At 43.7% G+C, this 21,288-nt stretch overlaps 1 protein-coding gene across 1 annotated transcript in view; it reads right to left on the bottom strand.

Annotated features, from left to right (window-relative positions):
* Positions 1-20,195, bottom strand: part of LOC115589970 (butyrophilin-like protein 2) — an 84,811-nt gene extending 64,616 nt beyond the window's left edge. The window contains exon 1 of the mRNA XM_030431182.1: positions 20,046-20,195. Coding sequence (XP_030287042.1) covers positions 20,046-20,115 — 70 coding nt within the window. The 5' untranslated portion in view covers positions 20,116-20,195. The remainder of the gene's footprint in view (positions 1-20,045) is intronic.
* Positions 20,196-21,288: the final 1,093 nt, after the last annotated feature.

Raw genomic sequence — 21,288 nt, 5'->3', positions numbered from 1 at the left:
GACACTGGGAAAGGATGAGCCGAATTTGGCGAATTTTGGCCATCAGGGGGCGCTACAAGGATGAGAAGTTTGTATCTCCTGAACGGCTACACGAAATTTGGTCGGTATGATGTAGGGCCAATCCTGCGGCCATATATTTAAGGTGGTCATGACTGCTCACTGGGGCATGTCTTATTACAACAAATCCAAATAGGCACTCATTCAGCCTTTTGCGCTTCCAGTGCACTTCCCATTACAGCAAATACCACGGCTCAGACGTTGGCCTGTGTCCTCACTTTTGTCCCTAGCCCGTCATTTGTCCCTGGGGGCTTGTCAGAGCACATTTTTTATTCTACCCGGAAGAGGCATTCTTTTTTTATTTGATGTCCAAGTAGTGGACATTGCGCATCCCCCCCCTAGATTTCAAGACCCTTTTAACAAGGTAAAAAAAACGATGGAAGAAACCTCAGGAAGAGCCACAGAGGAGGGATCCCTCTTCCAGGATGGACAGACATGCAATAGATATCGCGTGTACAGAAAAGAGCAACAAATCACAGTTTACAAGTTACATTACGTTACAACAGAGAGTCTGGTACAAATTATATGTTAAGTTCTTCGAAGACATACACACATACACACACACAGTTTGTTTCCACCTTTTTGAAAGATATCATAAAAGGCTTTTGAACCTAAATGCTGTTTATTTAATATTGTACAAAAGTGAATGTTGCCAAACTCGACTCTGTCAAGGACTCCAAAACCCTTCAACTGTTACAGCTGTTATGATCATTTTGGTTGTAGTTATTAAGTTAATTATAATAATCACAGTTACAAACTGACAGTTTAGTACCTTTTAATGAGGTGTCGCATGCCGTTTGCTTTGTTTTCAAGGGTGGTGTCCTGAGCTGATCTCATGTAAACTGGATCTTATCACTTATCATAATTAATAATTATCCATGATAATCATTCATTATTATCATTATTATCATTAAATTTAACCCCAAACTCCCTGTTGATGTTGCTTTAAGCACTGCATATGGTACCCCGTGTGAGGCAAGGCCCAATATAATGGTGTCCCATGTTAGGCAGTGTACGGTTGGCAATCATTCATAACTGTGCAAGATTCATTTCAGCATATTTTGGCTGCTAAAATTTGAGATTCACATCTTGAACCCTTTAACCAAAAGTCTACATTTAACCACTCGTCTACTACAGGAGACATTTATTTATACTTACAAACAATTGCAGTGTGGTGAGAACTGATTCATCAATCAAATTTATAACCCATCTGATTAACCAAAATCTTTTAAGTTAACTGCCACTTTGAGCCATTTGCTATGGCTGCTATCAATTCAAGTTGAAAGTGCTCTGTGGAAATTGTAAGAATTTCAGTTCAGCATTTGAATATCCCGAATTCAATGCATTCCAGTCAAGATGTCACTGTGCTTGCCTTGCATTTCAACCTCAGTAAGTTGTAGAGTTTTATACTTAGCAGTTACTACCATGTGTTTCAGCACAAGTCAACTTCAAGAGACAATCCTCTGACTGTTACTGCTCTGCATTCCAGTTAGTGCATGTTAAATGTTTGATACGCAGAGTTACACTGATGACCTGTGTTTATCTTTATTGGCCCCAATCTGTATTACTACAAGAGCTACTACATTGTGTCGCTGCCACCTCCACAGGAAGCTACAGTGTAGGCCAGCACACTGTTTGGTTAGGCTAGTGTACACCCCAAGTTACAATATAGAGTGTCTGACAAAGCAACACCATAGCCAACCACACTGATTGTTGTTTGGACAACCTGTTTATCTTTACAGTATTGTTCCATTGCTTTAAGATTTGATCATGAGCAATGAAGTACTGCTCTAGTTTATCCAGGGCTCTACACTGCCATATTCCGAGAACATGTAACAAAGGTATGAAATTATCTACATATTGGGAGTATATTTCCGTTCTTTCCTAAATGGATATAAAACATTCTTCCTAAGACAGTTACATCTTTTATTTTGGTATCTTACCTTATTTGAAAATGTGAAAACTAATCTTCTTGAGTTTGAAGATGTATGAATGTACGTACATGAAGAATGTTTTTTTTCTTTCTTTCACAAATTAACATTGTAATGAGATTGTTCATCATTACATTTTAGAATTTGGTTACTGACTATGGTCAGTCTAATTTTAACTTTAACTGGTTTGAAAGAGAAAAGTGGTGTTGTCTTCTTTCTTATATTCACTCATACACTATACAGTATATAGTATACATTCACATTGTCCTTAACAGAGACCTCCATGTTTAATAAAATGCACTGTACTGTAGAGCCCTCCCAGAAAACACAACAAAAAACCACCTCCCAAATATTTTGTTCACCAGCAGCCACTGCAAATATGTGGATGAGTATGTTTGTGTGTGTTATATGTGTGAGTATTGTGTGTGTAGTGTGTGTGTATTAGGTGTGTAGTGTGTGTGTGTGTGTGTGTGTGTTGAGTGGCAGAAGGCAGCTTTAAGGAGTGAAGGGGTGTGTCCTACCACTCCCTGCCAGTATTGCATATGTTGAGGCATTCTGTGAATATCCAGCATCAAGGCACTTCAGCCAAACCTCTGGAGGTTAGTTCCTCTCTAATAAATGCAAATAACCTGTTAAATGGTGCTTAAATCAGTAGCTCCTGAGGGAAGACCCAGGTGTGTGTGTTCAGATGTTGTCACAACCGCAGATTATTATTACATTAAACAAACAAACAGCAGTCAATAAGTTTTAAATGTACCCAAACATTTAATAAGGACGTAAATTCTATATCTTAAACAATCATTTAAAAGCCTGCCAGGAAACCAAAAATAAACATACACACAGTGATTAGACAACATGTTATACATATTAATATTTGTTAGTATATGACCATAGGTGTGATGTGGGCAGAAAAAGTTAGGGTACAGAGTCAGCCCTCACCTCCGACCACCCAGGTTGGTTGATCTGGGAGGCTGCCCTTCTTTTGTTTATTTTGGCTGGTCCATCAGTTGATCGCTTGTAGTTTTCCTTTGTTAGGTTGTTTGATTGATAAATTCATCTTCTTCCAACTGCATTCTGGCTTTGTTGTTTATGTTCAATCTCTTTTGTATAATTACTGAGGGGGGTTGTCACAATGGTTCATCATGGTCCAGGACAGGAAGGCTGTCAGCAGACAGTGAAACACTCTAAAGTCAGACGTGTTGTTTTATTCTTTAGTCTTGATTCTGTTTCAGGATGAAAAATAAATTCAGGGAATTATATCTAAGAAAGACGACTGCTGTTCCAATTATGAAGGTATTTACACTTTACTGTCAGAGTTCAAAGGATCTAAACCACATGTTTCAGTCCAAACCAACATGTGACATCACTCTGACATCACTGATCAATGGTCATCAATAGTGAGTGTGTAGACTGTGTGTGAGAGTCAGTAGGAGGAGTCAGTGATGAAGAAGCTGACAAAGCATCCTCCTGTCTTCATCTGTCCTCCATCAGCTCCTTCACCTTCATTTAGTCTCTGATCCAAAGTCACATCAGATCAATAATCAAAGATTGACAAACACACGGATCAAACAGATTGATCAGCCTTCAGAGAAGTCGGATCAGTGGAGCTGCTTCTGTTCCTGAGTCACTGTTTCATCTTTGATCTGAGTTCTCCCTGCAGAGGAGACAGAGGACAATTAGGCAGAGACAAGCAACCAACCAGAGACAAGCAACAAACCAGAGACAAACAGCCAACCAGAAACAAGCAACCAACCAGAGACAACCAGCCAACCAGAGACAAGCAGCCAACCAGAGACAAGCAGCCAACCAGAAATAAGCAGCCAACCAGAGACAAGCAACCAACCAGAGACAAGCAACCAACCAGAGACAAGCCGCAGACCAGAAACAAGCAACCAATCAGAGACAAGCAACCAACCAGAGACAAGCAACCAACCAGAGACAAGCAGTCAACCAGAAACAAGCAGCCAACCAGAGACAAGCAGTCAACCAGAGACAACCAACCAACCACAGATAATAGGGCTGGGACGACGGGCTGGGACGACGTAATCGAATAAATTTGTTGACATGAATAATTTGCGTCTACGCGTCGTCCCAAACAGGAAGTGGTTGGACGCGCGGAGGCTGAGAATAGCCTCTCTCACACAGAGACGCTGCATCAACGCCGCAGCGGCAGTTCGTCAATTCTCTGCCGTTGTTCGTTTACACAGAGTGAAGCACCGCTGGCGTAAAGACGAACCACTGTGCAATTCACACAAAAAAAATGGCGCTGCAGCTCCTGAAGAGACGTGACGGTACATGTCATAATGATGATGTCGGTGTTTCTCAGGTGTTCGTCCTGTTAATCTAAACCCGTGGACAGTTTATAGTCTTATGGATGCTGTTATAATGTGTAGTTATTGAGATACTGACCCACTAAACATCCTGGATGTTCACCCAAGCCGAAGTCACTGAGGTAGTTGGGAAGCTCCTCAGTGGCAAAGCACCAGGGGTGGATGAGATCCGCCCTGAGTACCTCAAGTCTCTGGATGTTGTGGGGCTTTCTTGGCTGAAACGTCTCTGCAGCATCACATGGCATCGTGCCTCTGGACTGGCAGACCGGGGTGGTGGTCCCCCTATTCAAAAAGGGGGACCGGAGTCCAACTATGTGTGTTCCAACTATCGGGGGATCACACTCCTCAGCCTCCCTGGGAAAGTCTACTCCAGGGTACTGGAGAGGAGAATTCGGCTGATAGTCGAACCTCGGATTCAGGAGGAACAATGCAGTTTTCTTCCTGGCCGTGGAACACTGGACCAGCACTATACCTCGAGGGTTAAAGGGAGTTTGCCCAACCAGTCCATATGTGTTTTTTGGACTTCGAGAAGGCATTTGACCGTGTCCCTCGTGGCATTCTGTGGGAGGTGCTCCGGGAGTACGGGGTCGGAGGCCCTCTGCTAAGGGCTGTACGGTCCCTGTACGACCGGAGCAGGAGCTTGGTTCGCATTGCCGGCAGTAAGTCAGACCTTTTCCCGGTGCATGTTGGACTCCGGCAGGGCTGCCCTTTGTCACCGGTTCTGTTCATTATTTTTATGGACAGAATTTCTAGGCGCAGTCAGGGGCCGGAGGGGGTCTGGTTCGGGAGCCACTGGATTCCATCTCTGCTTTTTGCGGACAATGTTGTCTTGTTGGCTCTGCTGAGCCAGGACCTCCAGCATGTCCTGGGGCGGTTTGCAGCCGAGTGTGAAGCGGCTGGGATGAGAATCAGCACCTTCAAATCCGAGGCCATGGTTCTCGACCGGAAAAAGATGGCTTGCTCCCTCTGGGTTGGGGGAGAGTTTTTGCCTCAAGTGGAGGAGTTCAAGTATCTTGGGGTCTTCTTCACGAGTGACGGAAGGATGGAGCGTGAGATTGACAGGCAGATCGGTGCAGCAGCCCAATAATGCGGTCATTGTATCGGTCTGTCGTGGTGAAGAGAGAGCTGAGCCGAAAGGTGAAGCTCTCGATTTACCGGTCAATCTATGTTCCGACCCTCACCTATGGTCATGAACTTTGGGTTGTGACCGAAAGAATAAGATCCCGGATACAAGCGGCCGAAATGAATTTCCTCCGCAGGGTGGCGGGGTGCTCCCTTAGCGATAGGGTGAGGAGCTCTGTCACCCTGGAGGAGCTCGGAGTAGAGCCGCTGCTCCTCCACATCGAGAGGAGCCAGCTGAGGTGGCTCAGGCATCTATATCAGATGCCCCCAGGACGCCTTCCTAGGGAGGTGTTCCTGGCATGCCCCACCGGGAGGAGACCCCGAGGAAGACCCAGGACACGCTGGAGTAACTATGTCACTCGGCTGGCCTGGGAACGCCTTGGGATCCTCCCGGAGGAGCTAGAGGAAGTGTCCGGGGAGAGGGAAGTCTGGGCGTCCCTGCTTAGACAGCTGCCCCCGCGATCCGGCCCCGGATAAGCGGAAGAAAATGGATGGATGGATGGTTAAACATCCTGGAAAGTGACGAAGTTAAATTTTACCCGCTAAATTACATATCGCCATCAGTAAACTGGTGCTGCGTGACTCACAGGACCTCACTGTCTCATTCTTCTCTTATAATCCCAGACCTCACTGTCTCATCCTTCTCATTAGCCGATGACCGATACGGACTGCCGATTTTCTTGAGCAGATATTTGGAGCCGATACTACTTTTGCTCCCTCAATTTACATCATAAAAATTAAACAATTAACAACAAAATGCTGCCACACTGGATTGGTTTTCTGCTCTGCCATTTCTTGCAGCGTCTCCAGCAACACAGAGCTGCCTGTGGATGCCTGTCTGTAAATAATGCCGGATTGGCGAACGCAGCAGCCCGCATCGGCCGATACGGATACACATAAAAAACGCAAAAATCGGCCGACAATATCGGCCGGCCGATGTATCGGTCTATCACTACTTCTCATATAATCCCAGACCTCACTGTTGACAGTCTGTCTCAACAGTCAGGGAGCTACCAGAGTAAAGATGCTGCCCGTGTGCATGATGGGTAGTGTAGTAGTAGTGACATACCTGACATGACAGGGGGCCTAAAATGTAGATAAAGAGCTCTAGAAACAAGTACGAGACATCCGAAAAATCCAAGAAGTCCGAGAACCAGGAGAAATATGATCCAGGATGGAAATTGTTCTGTGGGAACCAGAAACATAAAGAACATGATCTATGACCTCTGATCTGTATCTACAGGAGGTTTTAGGGTTAGTTGCTGACCTTTGACCTGCAGCTGTACACCCGTCACTCTCAGTTGTCTCTGTCTCCCCCTACTGAATCCTCTGACGGTGCAGGTGTAGTTGCCGCTGTCAGAGAGGTGGAGTTTTGTCAGATGGAGGCTGAGGTCTCTAGTTTCCAGAGTGTCAGTCTTCATGGATGTTTGGCTGCTGTAAAGCTGGTTTTGGTATTTAAGTTCGTCACCCTGCTCTTCAGGTGCTCCGTAGCTTTCGCTGAGCTGTTGTAGGTGGCGGGACCGCCATCAAAAAAATACGCTGAGTTTTACTTGAGTTGGTGGATGGAAGCAGAGACCCCTTTCCTTAAGCAGTTTTCTGACAGGGCTGTACATTTCTCTTCTTCTGAATCTCCGCTGGAAAATCCTGGTCAAAGTACACTCTGTTCCCGTTTAAGTAAACTTTCTGTTTCCATGCTGAACGCATCAGCAGCTCCTTAATCCTGTATTCCAGAAAATAAGCTTGGTGCCGAGCACCCTGTGGCAGCGCTGTATACCAAGTTCAATACCGGGGAGGGACAGCTCCCCCTTTTCAGGTTTTCATTATACTCTTGCATGTTGTCCACTTCAGTCCTCTCTGGAATCCCCTATATTTTGTGGGTGTCATGAAACTTTTAAAGGCCTTGTTATTTCAAATTAAGCCGTAGGATGTGATGCCTTTCCAGGTCCACTGTTTAAATCTCCATCATATGCTACCACCATCTTAGCAGCTATATATTTCTCTCCAATTATACATTTTTACATTCTTTAAACCAGATATTGAGAGGAACATTCTTCATCTGCTTAATTTTTCTGAATGCAGTATCTTACTGGTTTTATCACCCAGAATGGATTGAAGGGGTACAGTCAGTTGGTTTAGTTCTAGCTGCTTTAAATTAAGTGTTTTCAGCTGCACTCTCAGCCTCCTCTCCTCCCAGATGAACCTGGAGATTATTCGTTTCCACTCATTGAACTGTTTTACTGGTATCTGTACAGGTAGAGTTTAAAAGAGAAACAACAAGGGTGTCGAGAGTAATGGCAGTGTAGGTAGTAGCTCCCACCAGTCGAAGGTAATCAAACCCCCCCCAACTAACGAAAAATCAAATTCAGCAATAAATGAAACAAGTAACGAGTGGGGGAACGCGTCAGAGATGCCGAAAAGACATGAAATCCCAGGAGAAAGAGCAAAAACCTGTATTGGAAACAAACGGTGAAGCTGAGGAAAATTGCGGAGAAGCAGTAGCACTGGGGGACCGCCAACGTTATACAACTATTTGACGGACCTTAACAAAGAAATACGTAAACTTAAAGGAGAAATGAAAATGTCTCTCCACACAATCTTCAAACAGGAGTTTACCAACTTCGCAGAAGAGGTTAACAACAAAATAAAGACGAACAGTGAAGAACTATATCAATATTCTGACTTGGGTGGCCTATGACTCTAAATTTAAAGCAGGGGCAATGGACAGCAGTGTTGAACAATGGATAAATAAAGGCATCACAACGTTATGTGTAATAATTAATAGGGGTAAAATGAAAGGCTTTCAGAGTCTGAAGAGTGAATGTGGCTTGGAGATCTGTGATTAATTTAGGTATTTTCAAGTTAGAGATTTATTTGAGAAAGAAATAAAACCAGATCTTCCCCAGGAGCTGAAAAAAGCAACTGTAACACTGTGTAATGCATATAGAAATAATACTGGGAGAGTGATTTCAGCATTGTACCAGGGTCTAGAGACGAACAGAGGAACCTCTACACTGTATATTCCAGACAGATGGATAAAGGACAGTAAAATAGCACTAACTGAAGTGGACTAGTTTAATATATGTGATGTACAGCGAACCACCACCAGCTCCAGGATGTGGAAAGAATTCTGCTTGAAAAATATAATCAGGTCCTTCATTACCCCTTAAACAAAAAGCAAATTTTCATATACACAACAAACATGCTGGAGACGGTGTGGGGAGCAGAACGCAGATCAGACTCAAATGAGAAATTATTGGAATGATGTATGGTTGGAATTGAAAAAAATGCTGGGGTATGAACTACCAAAGTCATGTGAGACTTTATACTTGTGTATCCTGACAAGTGGAAATGTGCAAAGTGAGGACAGATACCTGGTCAAAGTACTACTAGCTGTGGCTAAGAAGGCAATCACCAGAAAGTGGTGTAGAGGACTCTCCCACCCTGGAGAACTGGTTGGATACAGTTGACTCACTCATATATTGAGATTCCAACAAGCTGAACTTAATTTGAAATGGGACAAATGGACAGAGTACTCACTACAGAGACACCGCTGGAGACTGAATTAAATCAAAGTCATTCAATGAATGTGTCATAAAGGCATGTAACCCACTGACACAGTTGTTCTATGCTGTTATATTATAGAAATTAATCAAATTTGAGTGATAAAAAAAGAAAGGACCAACAATCGCAGTAATATTATCATCTGTATAATCTCTATCAGATTATGCATATTCAGTGTTAAAGGTGCCATCTATCCAAATCTGTTTTATTTCTGTGGTGATGGGACATTAATATACATCATAAATATTAGTGGGATCCTTTGGTATAAGAACACCGACGTATTTCATGTCAGTAGTTTTCCAATTAAGATTGTACTTATCATGTTTGTTTGTGTGGCAGATAAGCAAGGATTTGTGTTTTCTGTATGTTTAATTTATATCCTGAATAGGAACCAAATTGTTCGAGGAGAGACATAAGTGTATTCAGGCTAGAGTCCTCGTACAGACATATCACATGTTTTATCTCTTTAACTAGAATTCCTGTTATTTCAACATCTTCTCTAATTACTTGAGCAAGTGGCTCGATGAATAATGCAAAGAGGGCGGGGCTTAGGGGGAATCCCTGTCGGCATCGTTGTTTTAGTGTAACAACTTTGGGCAGATTGCCGTTTACTTTGATCCGATCGTTTAGTGAGTGATATATTGTTAAAGACATCCTATAACTGCATCATTGAAGCAAAAACACTGCAACACCAAGTACAGAGACTCCCACCTCGCTGAGTCGAAAGGCTTCTCTGTGTCGAGGCTGATCGCCTGAGATTTTATAATTGTTTTTGCTCCTGATGTCAACAAGAGCTGCAGTCTGTCCTCTTTCCCTCCTTTGGAATCACAGATATTGTCTCCTGTTTCCAGGATGCTGTAGCGTCACCTCCCTTCAGGACATAGTTCAAACATTTAGAAGTAAAAGTGTCAATAAATCCCTAAATGTCTTGTATCAGTCTGCTGGGTACCGTCTCCTCCTGGTGCTTTACTTGTTTTTAGTCATGATACGGCATTATTAATCTCTGCTTCTGTAATTTCTTGTGTTAACAATTTATTTTGCTCCCCGTCTACTGATGGTAAATCTACAGAATCCAAGAAACTTTTAATGACTGTGGGTTCCACTGCCCGAGGTTGAGAGTATAATTTCTTATAGTATTCTTCAAAAGCTCGTTTTTTATCTTGTGGATTATGACACATCTCGTTGGTATTGGAGTCCCTCATTTTAAAAACTGACCTTTCAGATTGTTGTTCACAGAGTTTCCATGTCAGTATCTTCATAGCTCTAGAACCATTTTTATAATAACACTGTTTTATATATTTCAGTTTGAGCTCCACTTGGTTGTCACATCTTATTGAATTCCTGCTTTGTTCCATTTATCTTCGTAGTATTTGCAGGTTGTTTAGCTCAACATGCTCTTGTTCCAATGTTTGTAGTTTGTTTTTTAGGTCGTCACTTGTTTCTGTTTTCTTTCTTGAGGGTTATACATCATAAGTTTGCCCCTCAGCACCATCTTTGCAGCATCTCACAGAACACTTGGTAAAACTTTTTCATTGCTATTAAATTTCATGTAATCCTTAATTTCCTTGTCAATACATTTTTCACACTGTCGACAATCAGGAGGTTAGAATCAAGTCTAGACTGTGCTGTTGGGTTGAACATCCAAATGGAGTCTCAAATACACTCCTGCATGATCAGACACATCTCTAGTCCCTATGTCACAGTCTGATTCGGTCTCTGAGCTAAACATTAAAAAATAGTCACCTTTGAATAAACAGCGTGAGGCTGGGAAAAGAAGGTAAACTGTTTTGCAGAGGCGAGGAGTTTCCTCCATACGTCAGTCATGCCAATATCTTTATACATCATTCTTACCAACAATGACTCTGGTTTGTTCTTTTCATTGGGTTTGTTGAATCTGGTTTGTGGAATAATGTTACCTCTCTAGAGTCGAGGAAAGCTGTAACGCCCCGCTTCATCAATAATTTGTGAAGAAAGCTGGAAAGCCACCTTGTTGGATATTAATATTGCAACTCCTCTTGATGTCCTTTAGAGTAAGAGGAGTAGAACGTGTTTTTAAATCCCACTTTCTTCAGTTTCTCATGTTCAGTTTATACCAGATGAGTTCAATGATATGTTGGTTTTCTCTTTTCATCTTGGCTGTGAGTTTTCCCCTTTTTATTGGACTTTGTAACCCGTTAATATTAGGTGTAATTATTTTATATTCTTGTTGAAGCATTTATCATCCAGAAAACACCTCTCCACACTATAAAACCCAGGTGACTTTATCAGTTTAAAGTAAGTGTGTATGGTGACACAGAAAATGAACATCATGAACAAGTTACAAACAGAAAAGACTTCCAAAACTGAGATTTCCTATTGAATTCTCCATTGGAAAGAAAAGCCTTCGAAATACGAAGGGCCTCACCAGTGCTAACTGTTATATCTCTGTACGAGAATATAATTCAACGCACATGTCGGGTGATTTTAAACTTCCAGACAGAAGGTGTCTTAATTTGATCTGTTTGGGCTTATTAACATTTCCCCATCTGACAGTATGATTGTTGTAATTCACATCATTAAACACTTACAGGTATTAAACAACAGACACAGACCTCTACTGACCGGGAGTTTGGGCCTTGTGGCGGCTTGGTGCCGAGCACCCAGTGGCAGCGCTGTGTACCAAGTTCAATACCGGGGAGGAACAGCTCCATCTTTATCTTTTAAGTTTTCAAACTCAAACTCTTACATGTTGTCCCCTTCGGTCCCCTCTTAAATCCTGTACGTATGTAGGTTTTTTTCTTGAGCGTGATTAAAGGTCTGTCAGTTGCTTGTATGTTGTCTTGGATGCTCTGCGCGTCGCATATCACATCTTTAGCAGCGGCGCTCCAATCTTCCATGTCCGCCACCCGTTGTTCTGCTTCCTCCACTCGACCCAAAGTATCTCTCAGGTCAGTGGTGATTTCATTCAGCTTACAGTTGACATTCTCTCTAAAATCAGCTAGTTCTTTTTTCATTTCTCTAGAGAAGTTATTGAGCTCTGTCTTATTATCTGACTGCTTTAATCTCAGTGTGTATGGTGCTGATTAGGCCTGTCACAATAACACATTTTGCTGGACAATAAATTGAAATTATTGCAATGAACTATAATTTTTCATTTTTCAACTAATATGACGATAGTGGCATAATAATGCAAGTACACCCTTTGAAAGATCAATAAACTTTTATTTCTAAAGAATATTTAACATTGGAATGTGAAGAAGATATTTTATATATCCCAAATAAATAAACAAAACAACCAGAAACAATAAATAAAAAGGTCTCTCAGTCTCTGTTAGCAACCCTAACCCTTTAGCATGTCGTCTATCATGCTCTATAGTTGTGGAATTGCCGTTTGTGACACGTATTTTCTCCCAGACGGTATTAAAGGGCTGCATCTCTTTAGCGATGTAGCGAACTACACTGTCTGTGAGTGCGCACCATTTTGCACTGTCCTGTTTGTATTTTGTTTGTCGACTAAACGCCCCAGTGACTGTGGACTGTCAGGAAGACGGAGACTGGAGCTTTAGTCCAGCTGGGAAAACTGCATTGGATGATTAAGTTTTAAGTGCAGATGCATGTTTGTTGTGTTGCCGCTTTTAGTTGCTACTGTTTTACAACAAATGCGACATACCAGCTCGACATACCCCACACTGCAGTTGTCGCATTTGGCTTTGAATCCAGTTCCATCTTTGTTTTTATTTTGTCCAATCCCAACTAGTGTTTCCTCTGGCTTGCTGCTCCTCACGGGGCTCTCCTGCTGCACTCTTTGGTACGTCAGGGGTGGGGCCCTGCCTCCCCACACTACACTACACTCCAAAGCAGTAATCAGATTAAAGTTACTTATTATTTTTTGTCATTTTCAGTAAAATATATATTTTTGCTTTCTTCTTGCGTCTCGGGGAGTCATGTTTTCAGCATGAGGACCACTCAGGTGTACACCACGCAGCGACACAAACACAAACAATGGAGGGAGGACAGACATGCGCGTTTTCCAAAAATCCAGTTGTGTTTCAAAATATTATGTTTTCAAATGCATGTTTCATGGGTTTTTAATTTGCTCTGAGAATATGAAGGTAAAACCAAAGTTGAAACAGATGCTGCCAAAATAATCGTGACTAACTGACTAATCGAAAAAATAATTGATAGATTAGTCGACAACGAAAATAATTGTTGGTTGCAGCCCTACTACACACAGAGACAAACAGTGACTGACAAGAGGGTTCACGTGAGAGACACGAGGAAAACAAACATTTTATTTATTATACGATTAATTGATTTATTGATTATCGTGACAGGCCTAGTGCTGATGCTAGCTTGCAGGCTACACATGACCTGGGGTCCGTTTCACAAAGCAGGTTCAACAAACTCTGAGTCTAACCCTGAACTCTGAGTTGATCTACTCTGAAATAGGAAACTCTGAGTTTTCGGTTCCAGAACAGCTGATTTGAGTTAGTTTGATCAACTCGGAGTAGTTTCACCTGGAGTTAAGCGTGTGCACCACAAGTATAAAAAGACAGCATCAATGGAGCCCCGATTCGACGAGTCACCATGGCAACGGGGAAGAGGAGGGCTACGTTTTTCACCCCACTGAAATTGGAAATATTAATGCGCTCATACGGTGAGTTTGAGCACGTTTTTAGAAGGAAGTGTAACACCGCTGCAGCAGCAAAAGAGAGGGAGACGGCGTGGGAGAACATTCGTGCTCGGGTCAATGCGTAAGTTTAAATGTAGTCCTTTGCAATCACAATAATATTACAGGGGGAAACTGCTTGAGTGGTAGCCTATTAATTTATTTCATTTAGGTGCAACCCCGGCTGAGAAGTGCACTTGGCTGCAGCTTAAGATGAAACATAAAAACATTAGACCTCGGCATAATCTCATGAGGGTTCCTCATTTTGATCATGTTTTACCTTGTAAAGTAAATATTAAGTGGCTGTTTGACTGTACAGTTGTTTTATCCCCAACATAATGCTGTTTTCACAAACATAAATGTCTTCTCATCTATATCATGTTCTGTTAAATAATTAAGCCTATTTAAACTAACACAGACTTCTACTCAGCCAACAGAAAGAAAGCAGATGCCCGTAAAACGGGTGATGGCCTAGCACCGCCACCTCTAACGGAGGCAGAGGAGCTGAAAATGATAAAGATGGGTAGTAGCCTTTTCAGGGCAAGGCACACTTCTCTGACCGCTCTGCATACAGTTGCCTTGCTCAAGTGCTCTGCATCTCCGACGTTGTATAAAAAACTCCCATTTGCAAAAAAACACAGCGCAACACACAATATCTGCTGGGATGTGAGAGCATGACTTCGGTTGGCAATGTTAGAAATGTAAGGACGGATTAGGTTGTGTATGTAAATGATGGACTGTGACGTGAAACGGTACCGCTCAAAAAGATAATTCTCTGGAAATGCAAGAACATCTATGCGCCGTCTCACAATCATCTCCCGACGAATATTTAATTCTCTGCGCAGTAATGCTGCACCTTCATCCACGGGATCATTATCAAAAGGACATGCCATAGTAGTGAAAACAGTCGCCACCTAATATAATTTCTAATGTAGGCCTACTGACTGATTTTTGAAATGATTTTCTCAAAAAACAGACGGCAGAACTATACTACGCGAAAAATCACCTGCTGACTGAATGAATGAGGAAATCAAATACCGTGTGTGGCTGAAAGAGGGCGGAGACAGAGAGAAACTCTAGGTTTGTTAAGAAAAACCTGGTCCCGACCAGGTTAGGTTCATAGAGTATGTTACCATGGTAACTGACCGAGAGCTTAAGTTACCTCTCTCTGTGAAACAGGCTAGAGTTACCCCTCTTTCTCTGGTTTGAGTTACCTCTCTTTGTGAAACGGAAAACTCAGAGTTTCCCTCATTTCAGGGTTAACAGACTCAGAGTTTTCACTAAACCTGCTTTGTGAAACGGACCCCTGTTCACTGACGTTGTTATTATCTGCCGCCTGACTCTCATTTTTCTCTGGTTTCAGGCCTGATTTGCCTCGAGCCCTTAGGTACCTTTCCCCTTCCATTCTAATGGTTCATTAAATATTGAATTAAACTTAATTTCTGTGGATTTTGTGGACCTGTCTGGGAGCTCCCACTCTACACAGCCGTCCACCCTGATGCCGTACCAGAAGTGTGACTGGTGAACTCTTCACTCACTGCCAGATTGTTGTCGACTTCGTGGTGGATCAAACCTTTGAGTCTCTAGTTCAGCAGTTCCCAAACTTTTTTTGCAGCACACCCCCTTCTACGTCCCAACCGGGTTGACACACCCCCCAAAAAAACGCAGCAAAAAAAAACGCAACAAAGCTTTGTTTTATCGCCATATAAAGACTCATGTTTAATCATGCCCGAATAACCAGAACACGCATGACAACATCAACAAAGTTTCAAGATAATGCAACAAAGATACGCACAAGCTTCCACTTTTAAGAGGATGAGTGACAGACACAGGCTCAGTAACAGAAAGCACGATTTTGACATAAATGTTATATTTTCAGCGGCGTAAAAGAAAAATTGCAGCAATATTAAATGACCGTGGAGCTAACATCAACATCATCATAACACAACGGTTATGGAAATTAGACCGACATTGCATTGAATTAAATTGCAATGAAGTTACAAACGATCCACAACATTAAAGAGCATAGGCTCAGAAACAGAACACAACTGAAGTTTGGCGCAATGGAAGACAGTTTAAGCCTCAAATCCTTCTCGACAGCATCCAGTCTTTGCCCATGTTTAGTTTTAACTGCTGCCATAGCAGAGAAACCAGCCTCGCAGAGATAAGTTGTGGTGCAGGGCATCAAAACTCTCAAGGCTTGCTTTGCCAGGACTGTGTATGATGTCAGTGACTCGGTCCAAAAGTGGCTTTTGTTTGAACTGCAGCTGCGTGGCTCCATCAGATGACAGCTCGATCAGCTGCTCCTGCTCGTGAAATGACAGCTGTGGGACAGGCAGGGAAACTTCAAATGGACTGTGAATCCAAGCGCGAGATGTGTCCATCGGTGGGAAGTGTTTCCGTAGCTGCTCGGCGAGTTGGTTGAGGTGTTCAATTATGAGACTTTTCACATGCTCACCCAGGTCCACGTCATTTTCCTCCAAGAACTTGTGAAGCGTAGGGAAACACAGGTGTGTGTTCCCACTCACACAACTCGCCCAGAACCGTAGCTTCTTTATCATTGCCTCAATCCTGTCTTGTGTGTTGAACACAGTTACACTGACTCCCTGCAGACTTAGATTGAGTTCATTCAGAGCTGAGAAGATGTCCGCTAGATAGGCGAGCATCTTCAGAAAATCTTCATCATGCAGACTGGAGGCCAAATGTAACGGATTCTCCTCAAAAAGTGTTCAAAGAGCCTTGTCAGCACTTTGCCGCGGGACAGCCAATGCACCTCTGTGTGCAGCAGCAGTGATGTGTGTTCGCTGCCCATTTCATTACATAACAGTGTGGATATTCTTGAATTTAGCGGTCGAGCTTTGATGAAGTTCACCAGTTTGACTGCGTCGTTCAGCACTGCAAGTAGATCAGCTGGCATGTTTTTGGCTGCGAGGGCCTCTCTGTGAACACTGCAGTGTAACCAGCTGATGGATGGACAGACTCTCCTGATATGAGCTATAAGCCCTGTGTGTTTCCCCGTCATTGATTTTGCCCCGTCTGTGCAAATTCCCACACAGCGCTCCCAGTCGATCCCATTGGTCCTCATAAAAACGTCAGTTAAATTGAAGATTTCCTCTCCTGTTGTTCTGGTAGCAAGAGGCCGACAGAACAAAAAATCTTCTTGTACCGTTCCTTCAAAAAGGTAACAGACATACACAAGAAGATTGGCCAGATTTGCAACATCTGTAGACTCGTCTACTTGCAGAGAGTAAAACTCACTTTTCTTCACAGGGCTGACTAGTGTAGGCAGGATGTCTTCAGACATGGCATCAATGCGGCGCGACACAGTGTTATTGGACACAGGAATCATGTCCTCCTTCTCTCCAATCATACACTCCACCATCTCTTTGGCCGCTGGCAAACACACGTCTTCAGCAATTGTGCGCTGCAGTCCCTTTCTCCCTACTCTGTAACTGAGCAGATATGAAGCCCGTAATGCGTCTTTCGTAGACCCAACGCATGAATGAAACTGCATTTGTTTTTCTGCTTTTCTGCAACTCCTCCAACTTTGTTTTAAAAAATGTAAGGGGCTTTTGACTTATATTGCCATGTTTCGTGTGCAGGTGAGGACGGAGATAAGTCTCACTCCCTCTTGGTCCCTCTCCTCCTTCATGACCAACAACTTTGTCATGAGACGTCCCACTTGACAGTTTCCCTGATTTCAGCCAGTCAAGCATATTTGAAAGAATGAATGAAACGAGTTGGCGCGCATATATCCAAGCCTGGGCTGTCTTCTCTTACGTTTCTATCAAAAACTAATAAATTATATTTTTTTGATTTAAAATAAAAGGGATTACAAAGGAAATGTTTATTGTTCATGTTTTTTATTGTAGCCTATGGAAAAACCACACTTAAAAAACAACACTGTGATATTTTTACACCAGACCACCATTACATTTTTCATCTCGTGCACCCCCTGGTGGTGGGCGCACCACACTTTGGGAATCCCTGCTCCAGTTCATGTTTGTATGTTTGTATCTTTGCTCTCCAACAAGCCAACCCTGTCTCTCCTCATCCAGTCAAAGTCAGACAAACCAGAACCAACCAGAACAACACAGAGGAGTGAAGGTTCTGTTCTGGTCCTCTGGACGTGACAGTGAACACACTGATCTACACACAGACACACACTGATATACACACAGACACACATTGATCTACACACAGACACACACTGATCTACACACAGACACATACTGATCTCCACACACTCACCTTTCATCTGCAGCTCGACGATGCTGATTGGCTCAGTATTAATGACGGCTCTCACCTTACATCCTAAACAAACTGTTAGAACTCGACGCTCACAAGTACTGACATAATTTCTGCACTTCCTCAGGATCAGAGACGCGTCTCCAGTCCTCATCTCTCCGTCCACCAGCTGCACTGGTGGTGGTGATCTGGTCGGCTCTGCAACCATGATGGTGACGTCACCATCGTCACACGGCAGAGTTGCATTCTGTCCAGGTTCCACTCGCATCACCTCAGGCTCTATAAACCAATAACATAGATGTAGAGAGGATCAGCTGTTAGATGAGTAAAGGACAGCAGAGAACAGACAGGAACCCTGATATCACCTGGAGACATCCACTCATCACTCAGAACATCTGTTGACACAACATGAAGCTGCTTCAACTTTCTCATGTGATGAACAGCAACATCCACTCAGCCAATCAGAGAGCAGCTTTCATATCCAGACAGACACCAGACAGTGGTACAAGTTAGTGACAGTAATAATATACGTGCTGGCCCTTTAACAGCCCTGTTGGTCATGTGGTAAACACTGTGAGCAGGTAGAACTCCCTGTAATATAACTGATGACTGATGACTTCTTTACTCTGCTGCAGCAGTTTGACTCCGTCAGATAAAACACAGACAGTCCATCATTGATGGAGAAACACTTTCAATCTTAAATCTTTAAATTCAAACCTGATGAATTATACACATCACATTTCAATAAAGTCAGAGTGACTCTTTAATGATCATCACTGACTGATCTGATTGGACCACAGTCAGTCTGTGAAACAGCCTCACTGTCACATTCATGTCATGATGTTAGTGTGGATGTTGAGACAGACACCATTAGTTTACATTAACTGGGCAGATTTCATACTTATATTTATCATTTATTAATAACAACACACTGCCACACTGTTTATATCTGTATACATTATGTTGCTCTGGCTCATCTTCTTACATTTTTATTATATTATTGTCTATTGTTATATTGAACTGTGCTTTGGCTGCTGTGATGCACACATTTCCCAGTTTCCAGGCAAATAAACGGATTTCTGATTCTGGTTCTGATTCCCCTGCTTCACCTCTCCACGGCAGTTTTACAGTCTGGAAATAAAGCAGGGATCACAGCCTTATCCAAATCTGTTTATCTTGGTCCATTTATATTTAGAAAAATGAGTATATAACATCTCCACAGTCACAATAAGATATAAGTCAACCTCTGAACATGTAACATTTTAAAGTAAAACCTTTAAGGCTTTACTTCCAAAGGCATCAAGTTGAGCATTACCAACGTATTTTAACTGATATTTTGAGGTTTTAAATGGATATTCCGGTGTAAATTTAATCCAAAACACACTGTGAAACTGTGTTAGACTCAGATCAGGTTAACAGACCGCTAATTTACGGAGTTTTATCAACCTAAGAAATGACCGCACGACAACAATACACTGCAGTAAATGGATCCAACAAGAAACCGCCATCAAAAAGCCACAAATAATGTTCAGAACAGCACCAAACTTCAGCAACAGTACAAATAGGGTCTCAGCACATAGTCCGGGGCATCTAACCTCCGCTAGCTTAGCTGGATTTCTATTGTGAAAGGAGCACGGCTCTCCAACAGCTTCCTGTTGAGGGGAAGTCCCGACGAGTCGATTACCGAGTGCAGTAGAGTTCCGCGGCTCATGAATGAAAATGTATGATTATGACTCCATGGAAAAGCAATCAAAGTTCATATGTGTCTTACCTGCCAGTTTATAACAGTTATTATCGAGAGCGGACAGGGAAAAGAACGGAATTGAGCATTTCTAACCGCACTCGGTAATCGTCGCGTCGGGACTTCCCCGACCCGGAAGCTGATGGAGGAGAGTTGAACTCTGTTTTTAGCTTCACACCACTTGAGGTCGCCATTATTTATTTATTTCTTCTTGTTGGGTGCGCAATGAATCTTGGGCAATTTGTAGCTGCAAAGAATAGTAGCGGTGTGTCCTCCAGGAACATTTGGAGGATCCTTTGAATTTGCTTCACGCGGCGTAGTGACATCATTGCACTTCAAATGCGCACTCCGAAGGATGCTGCCCCTGAATTGGGACACAGCCAAAGACACAGACGCGCTCCTCTTACCTCCACTAACAGCGATGATCCATGAACAGGTGAGGAGGAGCATCAGTGGAGAGGATGTGAACCTGGACATGACTGAAGAGGAGCTGGTCTCTCTGCTGCAGGTCTCTCTGCTGCAGGTCTCTCTGCTGCAGGTCTCTCTGCTGCAGGTCTCTCTCTGCTGCTGGTCTCTCTGCTGCAGGTCTCTCTGCTGCAGGTCTCTCTGCTGCTGGTCTCTCTCTGCTGCTGGTCTCTCTGCTGCTGGTCTCTCTGCTGCTGGTCTCTCTCTGCTGCAGGTCTCTCTGCTGCAGGTCTCTCTCTGCTGCAGGTCTCTCTGCTGCTGGTCTCTCTGCTGCAGGTCTCTCTCTGCTGCTGGTCTCTCTCTGCTGCTGGTCTCTCTCTGCTGCAGGTCTCTCTGCTGCTGGTCTCTCTGCTGCTGGTCTCTCTCTGCTGCTGGTCTCTCTGCTGCTGGTCTCTCTGCTGCTGGTCTCTCTCTGCTGCTGGTCTCTCTGCTGCAGGTCTCTCTGCTGCAGGTCTCTCTGCTGCAGGTCTCTCTGCTGCTGGTCTCTCTGCTGCAGGTCTCTCTGCTGCAGGTCTCTCTCTGCTGCAGGTCTCTCTGCTGCAGGTCTCTCTGCTGCAGATCTCTCTGCTGCAGGTCTCTCTGCTGCAGGTCTCTCTGCTGCAGGTCTCTCTCTGCTGCTGGTCTCTCTGCTGCTGGTCTCTCTGCTGCAGGTCTCTCTGCTGCAGGTCTCTCTGCTGCAGGTCTCTCTGCTGCTGGTCTCTCTGCTGCTGGTCTCTCTGCTGCAGGTCTCTCTCTGCTGCTGGTCTCTCTCTGCTGCAGGTCTCTCTCTGCTGCAGGTCTCTCTCTGCTGCTGGTCTCTCTGCTGCTGGTCTCTCTGCTGCTGGTCTCTCTGCTGCAGGTCTCTCTGCTGCAGGTCTCTCTCTGCTGCAGGTCTCTCTGCTGCAGGTCTCTCTGCTGCAGGTCTCTCTCTGCTGCAGGTCTCTCTGCTGCAGGTCTCTCTCTGCTGCAGGTCTCTCTCTGCTGCTGGTCTCTCTGCTGCTGGTCTCTCTCTGCTGCTGGTCTCTCTGCTGCAGGTCTCTCTGCTGCAGGTCTCTCTGCTGCAGGTCTCTCTGCTGCAGGTCTCTCTCTGCTGCTGGTCTCTCTGCTGCAGGTCTCTCTGCTGCAGGTCTCTCTGCTGCTGGTCTCTCTGCTGCTGGTCTCTCTGCTGCTGGTCTCTCTCTGCTGCTGGTCTCTCTGCTGCTGGTC

Source organism: Sparus aurata, chromosome 10 (assembly GCF_900880675.1).
Source record: "Sparus aurata chromosome 10, fSpaAur1.1, whole genome shotgun sequence".
Classification (NCBI taxonomy): Eukaryota; Metazoa; Chordata; class Actinopteri; order Spariformes; family Sparidae; genus Sparus; species Sparus aurata.
Note: the sequence above shows the minus strand (reverse complement) of the source record. Positions and strands in the feature narration are given on the sequence as shown.